We start from the raw sequence: 15,280 nt of genomic DNA on the forward strand, positions 1-15,280 counted from the left end.
TAGTTTATTCAGCTCACGATTATCTGTCTTAAACGTTACTTCCTTGTTGGAATATAAAACTGTGCGATAAAATGATGGAGGGCCTTCAGAGATGTGTGAGCCTTAACGCCACTTCATGGATATGCACTGCTCTAACTGGCACATGTCACACATACGTCCGTTTGTAGCACGCAGGTATGAATGCTGGTTTACTGTCCTCCTAGTCCCTCGATGGATTTTGGTTCTTGGAGTGTGCACACCATTCTGATGTTGAGGGCGATTAAGCCTCTGTTCTCCAAGTGCGACTGATTGGACATTAGCTTTCACAACTGGTCGGCGCCAATGAGAAGGCTTGCTCCAGGTTCGCTCATCATACTTGAGAAAACAACAGCGTCTGCCAACGGTCTTTCTTCTGCAATGAGGTCTTGCAGAAATTTATTCGTCATTGAAGATTCAATAATGTCTCTGCAGATGAAAGGAATGATGACAACTTTTATTTGCACTGAGGTGTTGTCGTGTACACTCTGAAGTCTAACGCTGACAACCTTCCTGCATTGAGTAAGTTGAGGTCATTGATGTCCAAACACACTTGTGACCAAATCCATCTCCTGAATAGGAGTGATCTTGAGCTTCCTGTAAACGTCTTCTTGTAGGAATTTTCTGTGACTCCTGTTTTCCAAAATACCACGTACGTAACAGCAATGCGTCGGCGTCATCAGCCAAGTGTGAAAAGTCTGAACGTCAGATGAGAATAGGTATGGACGTTGCGCTGACACATAGGAAGTTGCATTTGATACAGGCGATCAAGGATTCTGGTGTGGATGAGGAGAGGCTTTGTGGTTTTTGGGATATTATACAGGCCAGGCATAAGGAAACCGGCGACTAAAATATCGTAACGGAATGAGGGTATAAGTTTGTGCAGTGCTTTACGACATCAATAAGATTGATTATTAATATGTACCAACTAGTTCCCTTTTTCACAATGCACAACCTATTGTATACAGATCGATGAGGTCACAGTGGACTTGGTACTCGTTATAGAAAGTGTTTCTGTACATTAAAGTTCACGCTTGTGCACTCTTCAAAAGGCACAGTATAACCGTACTTTTCGTGTGGTAAGCCGGCAGTGCTAGTTAAAGCACTGAACAATTGAGACAAAGTGTAATCATCAGCTGTGAGTGTTTAGTGGCTGTTATGGTGAATATACGGTAAATATAGTGTGGCCCACAATGGAGTATCACTTTCCACCCATTGCACGCCAGCCCACATGGAAAGGAAATCGGATGCTCAACCAAGGAGGCATTGGCCTAACACACACAATCCACAGCAGACAAGGAGACGATGCAGTGACACATCAGTTCCGTCACTTCCGTCGCCTTGCACAACTTGACGTTGCACATAAAATGTGGGCAATCATTCTGGCAAGCCATGTGGGCATTTCGAGGCAATCTACAAGATTCACTTGAAAACAATCTATGAACCTCTCAAATCTGTAATTTGGCATAAATGAAGGAAATGTGCAAATGGACGTAACCAGGGAATTTAATTGAGATTCATTGACCTCGACGAATTGCCGGAGTTGGCCTTTAACATTTTAATAATTGTTTGAAAGCTGCATGGCAACTCTGAATAATCTGTTCGGTAAAGAAAAGCGTCAACAGTTTTAGGGCTGGTTCCCAAAATGTGACTTGTGACTCTATGTGCTGTAGTGTATATTGTAGGTGAAATCATTACTTTGTAATAATTTTGCATATCTTATAGGGTATTACTGTTGAACACGTATATAAACAAGTGTGGTAATTTATTTTTGTTTTACTCATATGGTATAATTTGCATATCTTGCAGACATCCAAGAATTCTACGAGATCACCTTGCTAGATGACACAAAGAGCATTCAGCAGAAGACAGCGGAGACCCTACAGATCGCCTGCAAGTGGGAAAACAGTCCACCTATCACAGGCACACATTCCAACAGCACAGAGGTAAGTCTGCTTGGACCTCTGTTTCAGAGGTGCTCTTGCTGTGACCTGTACACAAATTCTAATCGTAGGGTTTAAGACTTATTCGCCACAAGTTGTGCGACCAAGTTCGTAGCAGCTGTTTGCTTTGTTCGAAAAATTACTACTTTGGCTCGGTGTTCTTTTACTTGATTCTTCGTCACAAGACTGCAGTCACAAAGTTAATTAACCGATCAGATGTGCAGGAACGGGATGTTTTATGGGGTGGTGACTGCGGGACCAGACGGGAACATAATCACAGTCGTGAGACTCTTTGAAGCAGTGATGGGCAGGTCATGCTAGCCGGTGGGAACACCAGTCGTGTTTAATCATTTTTTTGTCGCCACACGTTAATGACTGTGCAGTTGGTGCTGGCCACATGTTTAAATGAGTCCCTAGTGTTATGAGGTTCGTACACATTTAATTTCATGTTCAAACACTCCCTATGAAAGGTATTGTTTTCTGGTGAGAGAACATCAGATGAAATACTGCATCCTAAAGTGGTCCATTACAAGAGTGGAAGCTTGGGCTAGTTGGTCCAAAAGTGGTCCATTACTTTTGTTTAAAATTCATTTTTGGATGTTGATTCTGGTGCCAATTCTTCTCGTGTCGAGAATTGGCACTAGTTCAATTTAATGATAAATAAACAAATGAATGAATGAATGAGACGGTTTAGCTTAGACGGCATAGCTGACAGAGTATTTGCGTTCTTGCAAATACTTTGTCAAAATTGGAGCTCCTAAAGCTCGTGGTAAAGCATAGGGTATTTGTGAAAAATCTTTCGCGTCGTTGCTAATCAGTCACACCCGCTGACAGAGACAGTCTGCGTAGCCGCCGCATCGGGCTTGCCCACCGCACGGGCCGAGTACGAGGGACAAAAGGCGTGCGCTTCTACCGTGATTGCCACCCTCAGTTTTGCAAGTTAGTTCTGGAGTTTGGACATTCCTACATTGTTCGTGACAGGCTGTGGTTCGACTCTACTTTATCTACGCCAAGGAAAGAGCTAGCATCAGACAAGATGACCATGTTCAGACCCTAGGATCAACAAACATCGCTGTTTCCTAAGCTTTACACGGCTAATGTAACCTTCTCTCTCTCTCTCTCTTTTTTTGTTCATTCCTTCATAGTGTGGGTCCCATCCCAGCAGCCTTTATGCCTTTTGTTATCGTGTGAACATTTACTGGGGAGCTGCCACCTTGTCCAAGGATCATGTGCTACGTGACTCCCTCGGGGAAAATGAATGTTCCACATTCTCCACTTTGGCTACGAGTAGCGCTGGCTTACTCAAAAGAATGAAAAATGTGGAGTGCTAAGCATGGCCCACCTGTGCACGTGTAGAATGGATATTCAGTGTGCAGTGGATGATAATGACCACAGTGCCAAAGTATTGTGTGTGCCATGTTGCACCAGAGGAGAAATCGGAATGCTGAAAACAAAAGAAGTTATCAGAAAACTTTATCCTTGTGTTGGTACTTTTTCTTGCTGCTGATAGGAAGCAGCTAAGTATTCTTGTGTTCCGTCTACTGCTCACCTCTGACATGATTTTTACATTTGCCCTTGTTAGTAAACATATTATGTGAGCGTATCAGTGTTCATGAGCAAAGAACAGTGTTTTGTGGCATGCTGGAACTAGAAAGTTCTTGCTACTCTTTGCTTGTGTGCAAAGACAAACAGCTTTCATGTTTGAGCTGTGCTGCTTCTAATGTCTTTATTACTGTAAAGAAGAGGAAGTACTCCGGCGCAGAGGCAGCAGCATCGAGAGCGCAGCAGCGGCTCGAGCTCGTGAATTGCGGCTGGTGCATCGCCTTGTCATCTCTTGACTTTGACACCATTGCTATTGAACAACGCAATGACCTGTTTACTGCGTCTCTTCTCAACCATCTCTCCGACACTTCTGAACTCCCAAAGACGCAAACGCTCTGGCGCCAAGTTCCACACTTCTCGATACGTGACACGCTTCTCTATCGACGCAACTACGCACCAGAGGGACGCAAGTGGCTGCTTGTCGTTCCACGAACTCTGAGGTCACAGATTTGTTCCTCTTTCCACGCTGACCCACAATGTGGCCACGCAGGAGTCTTCAAGACCTACGAAAGGCTTTGACATCGTTACTACTGGCGTGGTATGTATACCTTCGTCCGCTCTTGTGCCGAATGTCAGCGCCGAAAATCTCCACCACACGCCTCCGCCGGTGAACTGCAGTCTTTACGATGCCCTTCCCGACCCTTCAAACGGGTCGGAATAGATATTTATGGGCCACTTCCATTGACGCCGACTGGCAACAGGTGGATAATAGTTGCTATCAACCACCTAACGAGCTATGCTGAGACCGCTGCTCTTCAAACGGCTACAGCACAGGAGGTTGCCACTTTCCTACTGTGTCATTTTGTGTTGCGTCACGGAGGCCCTCAAGAACTCCTCAGTGACCGTGGCCGCGCCTTCTTGTCCGAGGTCATTGAAAAATTTCTCGCTGGGTGTGCTATTGTACATCGCGCATGTACCGCTTAACACCCTCAAACCAATGGGGCTACCGAGCGCTTTTATCGTACTCTCGGTGACATGCTATCTATGTATGTGACGCCTGATCACTCTAACTGGGACTTAGTTCTCCCATTCATTACATACGCCTACAATACGGCAACGCAAGCGACAACAGGCTTCTCCCTTTTTTACCTCCTATACGGCCGTCACCCCTCCTACACCATTGACACCATTCTGCCCTATCGACCAGACGCATCCAAGTGCCTACCTATCTTGGACGCCGCCAGACATGCAGAAGAATGTCGCCAGTTAGCTCGTCGCTTTACCTGTGATGACCAAAACCGGCAAAAAGCAATTCATGATGCCCAGACCTCAACTCCCGTTTTTCTTCCGGGTGCTGTGGCTGTCAGTGCCGCATCGCACACCTGGGCTGTCTTCCAAACTCCCGCCAAAGTACGATGGGCCATATCGTATTCTCGAACAAACTTCCCCAGTAAATTACCTCATTGAGCCTCTTACGCCACCGTCAGACTTGCGACGTCGCAACTGCGAGGTTGTACATGTCCAGAGGCTCAAGCAGTACCACGGTTCAACGCTGCCTGCACAGGACTAAGTCGCCAGGATGGCTCCTTTTTTTTCCCGTGGGGCCATTGTAAAGAAGAGGAAGTACTCCGGCGCAGAGGCAGCAGCATCGAGAGTGCAGCAGCGGCTCGAGCTCGTGAATTGCGGCTGGTGCATCGCCTTCCAAGCCTTCCAAGCATCAACCTTTCTGCTCAATATATCTCCTTTATAATACGTTAAATACATTGCAATAACAGATGCATTCTAAAAAGGCAGCTAATGCACAGCACTGATTCTCAGCAAGGGGAATCAAGTGCTGGAGTGTGTTTTTTTAAATTTTGTTTTTCGCTCGAAAGCTTCGCTAGGTGTTTTTTAATGGGAGGCTTTTGTGCCAATTTCTTCTCTGTACACACTTTTACAGCATTTCATGCTCTATGGAGTGTTATAAGAGGCTCGAAGGCTGCCCCGTTCATTTCCTGCAAAACAGAAAAGCACTGTTCCAGGAAATGGGAAATGGGTTCGTGTCAGCAAGCTTAAACATGAATGCTTCGCAACGTGTCCTGAAACAGTTTGAATGATGCCAGCACCGCGTAGCTTTAGGTTCTGTAGCCTAGATGTTACCCATGCATGCTGGCATACTATCCAAGCATACCGAGGTATTATCTCAGCAACAGCACCCAGTGCTTTACGACTGGCATCAGTGAATGAAATCCAAGTCATGCGTCGAAGCATTCATGTTAAGCTTGCTGATGACAGTAGAGTGACTATTTTATACAAGGCTATTTTTTTGTCAAGGTTCAATTGGTTGGAAAATGAATGCTGAGTAAAAAAAAAAACTGCTGTAGTAAGAACATTTAACATTTATGTACACCATATCAGCAACTACTCTACATAGTCGCGGTTTCAGCTGAGTCATTTGCCGTAGTGTGGCACCAACTTTTCTATACACTTCTTGTGAAAGGCAGCCGTTTATGCTTTCAACCAGTTTTGCACGCCCTACTGCAGCTTGCTCTCCTAGTCAAACTCCCATTCTCCTAGCCAGTGTGTCATGTCAGCAGAGAAAGCGAGATCCGTACTGTGTGTTGTGCAATCTGACACTTTCTGCCAAGAACACTCCTGGAGCTTCTTTGTTGAAGTTGCGCTGTGTGGCTGTGCATTGTCATGAAGAAGGACAATGGCTAATGATAACATTTTTAGGATAGGAAGTTTTAGGTGCAAAACAGGAACATGAATGAGAGTGAAGGTGAGGACAAGTGTGCGCTTGTCATTTTCATCATTTTTGTTCGTATTCCTGTTTTGCGCCTTCGATTTACTTTCATAGCTATGTACCAACAAGCCCGATGGTGGACGTTAGTAAGGCATTTCTATTCGCTTGTTCTGAATTGCCATTTTATTTAGACATTCAAGAGTAATGCTGTACGAGGCTGCAGGGATGATTAAACCAGGTTTCATGAATTCCAGCAAGATGACACCATTTCTGTCTCAGAATGGAGTAGCCATACACTTCTTGCGTAATTTTTGGCACGAGCCTGGCCTGAACTTGTCTTGGTGACTCAAAGTGAGACTGTGGTCTGGCCTGAACCTCAGAAAAACAAACTTCACCTACCCAACCCTACCCGGCCCACACTGGCCCAACCACAGATGTCAGGCCCGAGCCAGTTTTTTACATGGTTTTGCCCAAATACGGAGTCGACAGCTTAAGAGGAAAATATTTGCATTTTGATGGCGTGTAGATCGCTAACAAGTACAGTGTAGCCTACGGTAATTCCTAGTACAAAAGTTTGCAGATCCCAGATACCTTGGAAATCGATGATATGCGAAGCATACAGAGGGAAGGTGGTTGGGTTGTAATTTTTTGTTGAGTGAAATGTTACTAAATGGTGATAAAGATATCACAAATGTTGTACGCACAGACATATATTGGTGTTGTGAGTTTGCGCCCGTGTTGTTTGCCTCTTTTTCTTGTGTCCGTGTACGTGTTTGCGCAAAGAAGTCATGAATGAGTACCAACTCGCCCAACTTTCAGTACTGTTGTTACAAATATATTGAACAGTCGTATATGTCTTATATAACCAATTGTTTGCAGTTGCATAACAATGCCAACAGCAACATAGGTATTACGGTAGCTAAACCAGCTGCGGTAAGCTGATATGTAGTACTTGTGCTCGTGAAGACGGTAGCCCTGAACACTGCTACATCTATCAACTTCAGTGGATGGTGCTTAACTACGATTGATGTTAACCTGACATGACAGCTATAACGTAGAAGTACATATGTAATGTTTGTAGAATGGGATAGCCAGCACTGCAACCACATTTGATATTTACAAACATTAGCGTCTACTTAAAAATCAGTTCAGAGACCTGGCGTGGCTCTGTGCTAGAACACTTGATTGCCAGGCAGAATGCTGGGGTTTGATTCCGGCTGGGAACCTGACATTTATTCTTTGTATTGGTTAGGTCAACACTGCCAATGTCAAATTTTTCTCAGCGCGCATATAAAGATTACCAATGTCTGTTCTTGTCATTCTTGAATAGATATAAACTGTCAATAACCTGTGGCAAATACCTGCTTAGCTGTGGCACATACCCACCAGTTGCTTACGGATATGTGCCACACGTGTCTGACGGAAAGAGTTTTATGACACATGGGACGAGATTGTCACATTATTCATGTCATAAGTTTTGAGTCATAGTTATTATACCATCTTATGCTCTCCTACTGATTTTGGTTTACTCCAAGTTTGGGGGGTTGGGAATCAAGAGAGCGCCCAGACGTAGTTGGCTAGATATATAGATACGTAAATAGACACGCTAAAAGTACCTGAAGTAAACAAAGAAATGGTTTGCATTTAAAAGGGCCTGATGGTTGGGATAGTTCAGCGCACATACTGTGGGGAAAAACACAGGGTCCAGAGAACAAAATGCTCGTCTTCTTTTCTGTTTTTAAAGACGATAGTCTTTCTTGGGGACCTTCGACGACGCAAAAATTTTGATCTGTCTGTCTGTCTGTTTGTCTGTCTATACATTTGTATGTTTGTCCACCCATAACAGTACCGGGTATTGAGAACGGCACCAGCCAATAGCCCAAACGGCCGACCCCATCCGCAGCGCCCACCAATGTTGCTCAAGATTCAGCGTTTATACTTGTGCGATTGTAAATTAAGAAGCAATTATTGCGCATATCTGAGGCACCATAACAATATCTATATATTCTGTATGTGTGTCTTTTACTAGAAAAGGCATACATCAGTAATTCTAAAGACCGTAGCGATTATCACTCTGCGCTGACCATGCAACGCTTGCACGAAAAGGCGAGTGTTTTTTACGCTTTGCTAAGACGACACGGGGGTGACACCTACCCGTCGCCTTGCGTTCTACACCTTATCACCTCTGAGACAAGCGCTTGTGCCCATCTCAGAGCCACGCGCTTTGCTTTCCAAGAAAACTGCCAGATAGCGCTCATGTCTCATGTTTGACGTGACTTGATGCACTCGTTTGTCTCCGCTGCATGCTCGAGGCACTCTAACACAGCGCCTCCAGGATACCATTCACCGATTTCTTGCACAGAACATCAAATAAATGTTTTAATTACTCTCTCCACGTGCAATACTATCGTCTTTCAATGACATTTGCAGATTAACATGCAGATACGGGGCCGATTTTTTATTTTGCTCTCTATTCAAATTTAAATCCTTCTGTAGCACACAACCCATTAGCACACCCTTGGGGATATTCGGCACCTATTTTCAGCATCGTAGTACCTTGCCGCAGCAAGAGAAGTATCATTGCTGCAAATATGCTAACCTAGATTAAAATGGTGAACCGTGTTCATCACGTGTACTTTTTCAAAGATGTTTCGACAACTGAAAGGCAGTACAGAAACATTGTGATAACATTATTTTCACGAATTGTACCACTGCTAGTCATATATGATGTCGATAAGTTTTTGTGGTATAGTTTACAGTTTATTACCTCACATGGTTATTGGGCAAGAAAGCTAGTTATCAGAGATTCTGTCTTTAGGCACACCCTGCACTGGTGCATCACACCTCCTTCTGTGCTGAAGTTCTTCTTCCAACTTGCAATACCTTCAGACTCGCATAAAATTGGCCTTACGAGTTGTGAAGGCGTCGGCACACGTTTTTCTTAAACTTCCACCAGTGAAGTAAGCTTCGAGTGGCTTTGTGGACTCCTGCAGAAGGAACATACTCGGCCAGGTCATCCCTTCATTTGTCTCGTTCCTAAATGATGTGCCATTTTTCAAAATCATTCATAAAACTCCTCTTTGTGGGCTCTTTAATAGAGGTTTCAGCAGTTTTTACTTCTTTTTTGTTTTTAAACACGAAAGTGTTTTATGCCAGGGTCCTCCAAGACTTCACTGACATCACATTCGTGATGAAGGTGACATCGGTAAACAGAGGGAAAGAGATGACAAAGGAAACAAAAATCACACCATATCCACAGAGTGAATGATGATGAGTGGGGCGAAGCGTCCGTCCGTCTGTCTGTCTGTCTGCCCGCCTGTCTGCTTGTCTGTCTGTCCATCTCTTTGTGTGTCCGTCTGTCTGTCCTTCCGTCTGTCTATACTTCCGTCCATGCTTCTGTCTGTCTGTCCACCCGTCCGTCCGTCTGTCTGTCTTTCTGATACTGCCAGTTATGCCTGACGCAGGACAAGGTTAGACCAAGAAGAGCTTTGTCCCTGGAAGTTTCGTTGATTTCGATGACCTGGGAACTGAACCAATTACTTCTAAGTCCGCTGTGATAGGTGCAGGAGGCTCTACTTACTACGCTGCTGACACACATTCATGACACTTTTCTGACGCGCCTTATATCGCATACACATCCTCTCTCCCGCAGTGATCTTGGTTCGTGAGGTGGTGTTGCAGTCTTTAAGTAGTGAAGTGACGTAGCGCATTGTGAAGGAGCGCTTCAATAGTTTTAGTGCAATATTGTCAGAAACTCTACAGTCGGTGCCATTCGCTGTATGAGATGATTTGGTTTGATGACAACACAGTACGTGCTTGGCCTTTTGTATTAGGTCGCGTTTACACTAGAGTGACACGACACTGATTTTGGTCTGCCAACTATTCTTGGGAGCGTCTCTTGCCTTGTCATCGTGCTATTTACACTGCAACGACGCTAACAGTCTACTGATTGTTTGTCGAAGACTGCAACGACGCTAACAGTCTACTGATTGTTTGTCGAAGACTCCGTCCACACCTTGTCGTGCTCACAGCCTTTCATTGGCTAATTCGCTAGTAATACTGGAGGCATGTGTGGCGGCACCGACTAAATTTGAACGAGTAAATTGAAACAGAGCACTACGTGCTCTTCATTTTCAGCCATGCTCCCTACTCTGCCATTGTCCCTCTTGGGTTACGTGGCGCAGCCCCCGCCATCCTCCACGATGTCGCGGGACGGAGCTGGGGACAGTCAAAGGGTGATGAAACGACTTCCGTGTGATGCGCAAGATGACCATTAGGTCTCATGCGAAGCTTCCTTATCCCCCCTCCCCACCCAAGATTTCCCCCTTTGTCGTTAGAAGCAACGACACGACACGGGCAAATTTATGCTCCGACATTGATCTTACGATGAAGTGCCCACGACAAGTCTGCCGATGGGTTTCGCTGGTGTTTTCAGTCTGCCACCTCGTTACACTACAGCGACATGCTGTGTTTCGAGACGTCGTCGTCATCGGTCTAGTGTGACCAGATGGTCCAACGACTCGCCGGCCTCGTGTTTGCGTCAGTGTCGCGTGACTTGAGTGTAAATGTGCCTTTAGTGCGCAGCACCTTGTCAGTAAAGTAGTGCTGCTTCCACATGCACCAACGACATTTGTTTGGCACCTACTGCGTCATGTTTGGTAGCACTGAAAAGAAAGGTGTGTGTTTTGGTGCGGTGAGAAATGCCAAAGAAAAGCAGAATAGCTTCGAGTGTACATGGCTCAAGCTACGAACTCTGTCTCTCACGTTTCGAAAGTGCTGTGTTGTGTAGGCATTGGTTACCCTCTTACTGGGGAGTTCACAGCTTGTCGTGTCTCTCATCAAATGATTACGCTTGGAATGAGTGCACATTGAATACTAGTGTTTATTATGCGTTTGTTGACACCATATTTGCGTGGGACTCACATATGCCGTTGTGACACCGGTCCCGTTAATTAGGGAGGCAATCGCCGGGCTAATTCCAAGGGTCGAAGTATCGGCCCCCCGAACCGCACCACGAAAGCGTGGACAATTTAGAAGTGGTCCTTTTTGGCGCGCCAGCGGACGCCGGCTGTGGTCCAAAGAACAAGTCAGAGCCGAGAGTTGATAAACAAACAAAATTATATTCTCATTAACGGCAGATCAAAAACAATACACACGTATGCACACTCCACAATAGTTACATACAATACGTCACCAATCAAACAACGTACTACACAGTACAATCAGCCACACTCAAAACCACGGACATAGACAACGAACGATACGCTCTACAATGCAGTCGCATGCATTGAACAACCAAGACACTTAAAGACTAAAGAGATAGAAACCTATCCAGTCCAAAGTTCTTGGAACAAAAGTCTGGATGATACTCTTCCGAGAATCACTCACTCAACGTCCAGCGTTGTGGTCGTTCCGCGCCCTCGAAGTTTCTCTTCCAGGAAACCTCACGCCTTCAATTGGCCACTCTCCAAGCTTCAAACTTCTTCGCCCGAACACGTCGGCTTCACACACGCAGCTGTTGCCACGCGTCCTCGCTCGATAGCGGTAGACACACGCTCTTGCCTGTAGCTCGAGCCTTCACCCCTCAGGTGGACATCCTCTTCATCTCCTGCTTCGTCCCTACGGACAACCTTCGCCGACTACACGGCGGGATCCCTTCGCACTCTGGCGCAACTTCCGTCTTCTCCTCCTCTCTCATCTCGGCTGCTCGGTTAAATACCTTGCGCGCGACATTCCAGACGGTTCTCCTCATTTCGTCGGCGCGATACGCAGCGAAGGCTGGGAAGAGGGCGAGACGGTTGGAATGCCCTCTGCCGCCGATGACTCAACTCGGTATGACCACGCCCCTTTCGTTCTAGAAATTTCGCGGGCTATCTCGGCCGCCGATGTGGGGTGAGGAGGTTCGTCGGCGAAGCCACACTTCCAAGGGGAGAGCGCGCGCCCGTGGAGCCTTGGATGTTTGTTTTCTCTTTTTTTTTTCTTTTGACCTCCCGGCGTCTCTTCCGCGCGTTACCGCAAGAATTTGGCGGCGCGCCCATTTTTAGCGCTCGTTCTGTGACAGCCGTGTCCAGGTGTATGTTGACTACTTTAGCTACCACAAGAGTTAAATAATCATCATGAACGTTAGCTGACTGGTTGGAGATGTGCTACTGGGCGTCGAGATGGGTACATCCACGTCAAACACCAATAGCAAGTGGGGAAGCTCTCACACATGAATATACAATAAACAGCCAGCTACTCCTCTGAAGACATGGTTCGCTTTCATCTTATGGCATTTTCTATGACTATGGTATCAGCCATGTTTTAGCTATTGTAATGATGTTTGCCTTATTGATGACGTTACAGCGGTAGAAGATGACGATTGGACTATGCGCACACTGGTAGATGGTGAATAAATAGATTTAAGTCTATTTTTGGGGTTTGTTCAATTTCGGTAATAAAGGCGTGAATAACCTTCTCATCGCTTACTCATTAGGTGTACTGTTGGAACTTATCTTAGGAAACTAGATTATATGCAATTCCCAATTTAAGGAACTAATTGGAGTTCCCCTCGTAGTTGCCCATAGGCATAATGCTTTTACAAACTTGAAATAACAAAACAAACTTTGCGGCCAAACCCGATATAACTAAGTACTCTGAGAAAACATATCCATAGGAGTAGAGGTTTTTCCATGTTTGTGTTGTCTAGAATGTCAGGCAGTGTGCTGTCAGCAGAGGAGTGGTACAGTCGACACAGCAGAGACATTCTCAACACAGTGGAGGCCGCAGAACACAACATTTGGCGAGCATGCTTTTGACCATTCTGAAGGTAAAGGACGCTATCATGCTTTTGAGCAACCTGGTCCTCGATCGTTGTAAACTGCCTCCGGCATGCTGGCTTTCACACTTTTTTTTCAGAGGCTGCATCAGGATCCACAAACACACAACACGAGCAGAAAGAGGCATCGCCTTGTTCTGTGGACGAGTTTTGTGGGTATGATGAAGTGGCTGCTAATCAGAACTTCGATGATTTCATGAATGGCGACATAGGTGTGGACTCTGACTCAGTAGAAGTTTTCAATGACGACATTGTGCAGCTTGATTCCGGTGCACAAGAGGAATCTGAAGATGCGAACAATCTGTATGCTAGTTCTGTTGAAGCTTCTGTGGCTACACCAAGTTGGACACAGGAGTTGGCCGCACCAAGATGGACGCCGTCGTCCTTGAGGCTTGGGCAATTGAGGTTGCTAGGGACGCTCTGATTTTACGGGCCATCTATGAGAATTGAATCCTGCTGCTGCTTAAAAAGCGCACATAGGAGAAAATCAATTTGTTGTGCCCTCGATTTTTATAAGTTCCTGAAATCATTAAAATAATCCACTGGACTCGGTGACTTAGTTAAATCGAGGATTCACTGTATAAGGTTTGAGACAAGGGGTCATCTCCTGGCACGGAACTTGTAACTGTTCTTTTTAGGCTAGATGTTTGGTCAAGTGAATATACTTTGCTCCATGCCTTGTTTAATGGACCTATACTATTACTCCACCTTGCAGTCCCATTGCGGCAGTATCATGTAGCTCTCACATCATATAGCAGATTAAGACAAAAGCTCATGTGTTAAAATTGTGGGCACACCAAGCACGCTGTGAATGTTCATCTCACATCACATGACCACCGGGAGCTGTGACAGAGACATGGAAAAAGAGTGTCTGTAGTGATACTATGTGACGGCATTCCGTGCAGACTTTTTGTGTGTGCACAAAAAAACTTTTCATGATGGTTCGCTGAACCATCCTCAATTACCAACTAGCCCACCTTTCCATCCTTTTTGTGTGTGGACGACTGTGACTTTTGAGAACATTTGAGCACTCTGGAGCTCTGTGATCGGTTTTGTGATGATGAGTTACAGGTTTAAATTCATTATGTTACATTTGGTACTGTGATTACCAAGCAAAACTTCAGGTACAAAATAATAATGAATGCAAATAAAGCAGGGAATAGTGAGATGTTAAGTATATAAGCGTCCAGAGTATTTATGTTTAAGTTGCCAGTTTTATATAAATGAGGTAGCTCCATACAAGAAGCAAAAGAAGTTCAGTACCTATCCCTTATAATATTTTCCAAACAGTTTGCTCCACATAAAAACAACACGTTTTAAAGATAAATTATCTGGATTATATGGTATGTATGCACAACACATGTGGAACAATCTTATGACCTGAGCAAAGTCGAAGCCTGGCCTGACCCAAGCCCATCATATCGAACTTTGGCCTGACTCTAGCCTGGAACTTCAGACCCTAATTCAGCGAGGGCTCTCTGTGAGAACTACTTTAGGTGGCACGGGGTTTGATTCGGGGGTCGGTCCGGGTATGAGTTTTAGAGTAGGCCCAAGCCCATGCAGTGCCCTAGCTTGAACTTCTTTACTCTTGAAGAATCAAAATGCTTCCACGGTTTGGACTATGCTTTCGATTCTGCAGTTTCGAAGTGGACGCGCTTTTTATTTCTTGTCTCTTGTGAATTCTTCTCCTTTATCATGGTAGCACTGGAAAAACATTAAGGAGGTGTTCATTCACTGCGTTTTGTGATGGCCGGTCAGCTTTTTGAGATTCCACCTCTCACAGAGTTCGCAGCACTGTAGTCTCTTGCTTCTATGGTCTAGAGAGGCTACCACGAAATTTTGACAAGTGGATCACTCATCAAAAAAATTGTGACTCAATGTTTTCCTCGAATGGCCTGATCTGCTTCCAATACTAGATCATTGGTTGACACTCACTTCCTTCCTAGACTACCTGCATCATGAACCCCTGTGTGTGTTATTTCAAGTACCCTACACCAGTGCGCTAGCTTGCTTCATTTATAAAAGTTGTGCCGTACAAAATTCTCATTCGTCAAAGAATTTCAGCTTTATTGCAGCCTTCAGCACTTGGACATTAAATTACAGCATGCACTTCTCATTTGCTGGCAGGCTCTTTTTATCCAAGGCATGTTTATTTGCCTTCTCTGCACTCAGATCTGGGAACTGCGACTGCATGTGGTAGGCGGACATACTAGAGAAGAGAGAATGCTGAACATTGAA

The 15,280-nt window shown here is 45.2% G+C and overlaps 1 protein-coding gene across 3 annotated transcripts in view; it reads left to right on the forward strand.

The window, feature by feature from the left end:
• The window catches only part of LOC142804884 (disks large homolog 1-like), a 110,022-nt gene that overhangs the window by 10,493 nt on the left and 84,249 nt on the right, over positions 1 to 15,280 (forward strand). For all 3 annotated transcript variants that reach the window (XM_075891150.1, XM_075891148.1, XM_075891149.1), the window contains exon 3: positions 1,825 to 1,961. In XM_075891150.1, coding sequence (XP_075747265.1) covers positions 1,825 to 1,961 — 137 coding nt within the window. The remainder of the gene's footprint in view (positions 1 to 1,824; positions 1,962 to 15,280) is intronic.

Source organism: Rhipicephalus microplus, chromosome 1 (genome assembly GCF_043290135.1).
Source record: "Rhipicephalus microplus isolate Deutch F79 chromosome 1, USDA_Rmic, whole genome shotgun sequence".
Classification (NCBI taxonomy): Eukaryota; Metazoa; Arthropoda; class Arachnida; order Ixodida; family Ixodidae; genus Rhipicephalus; species Rhipicephalus microplus.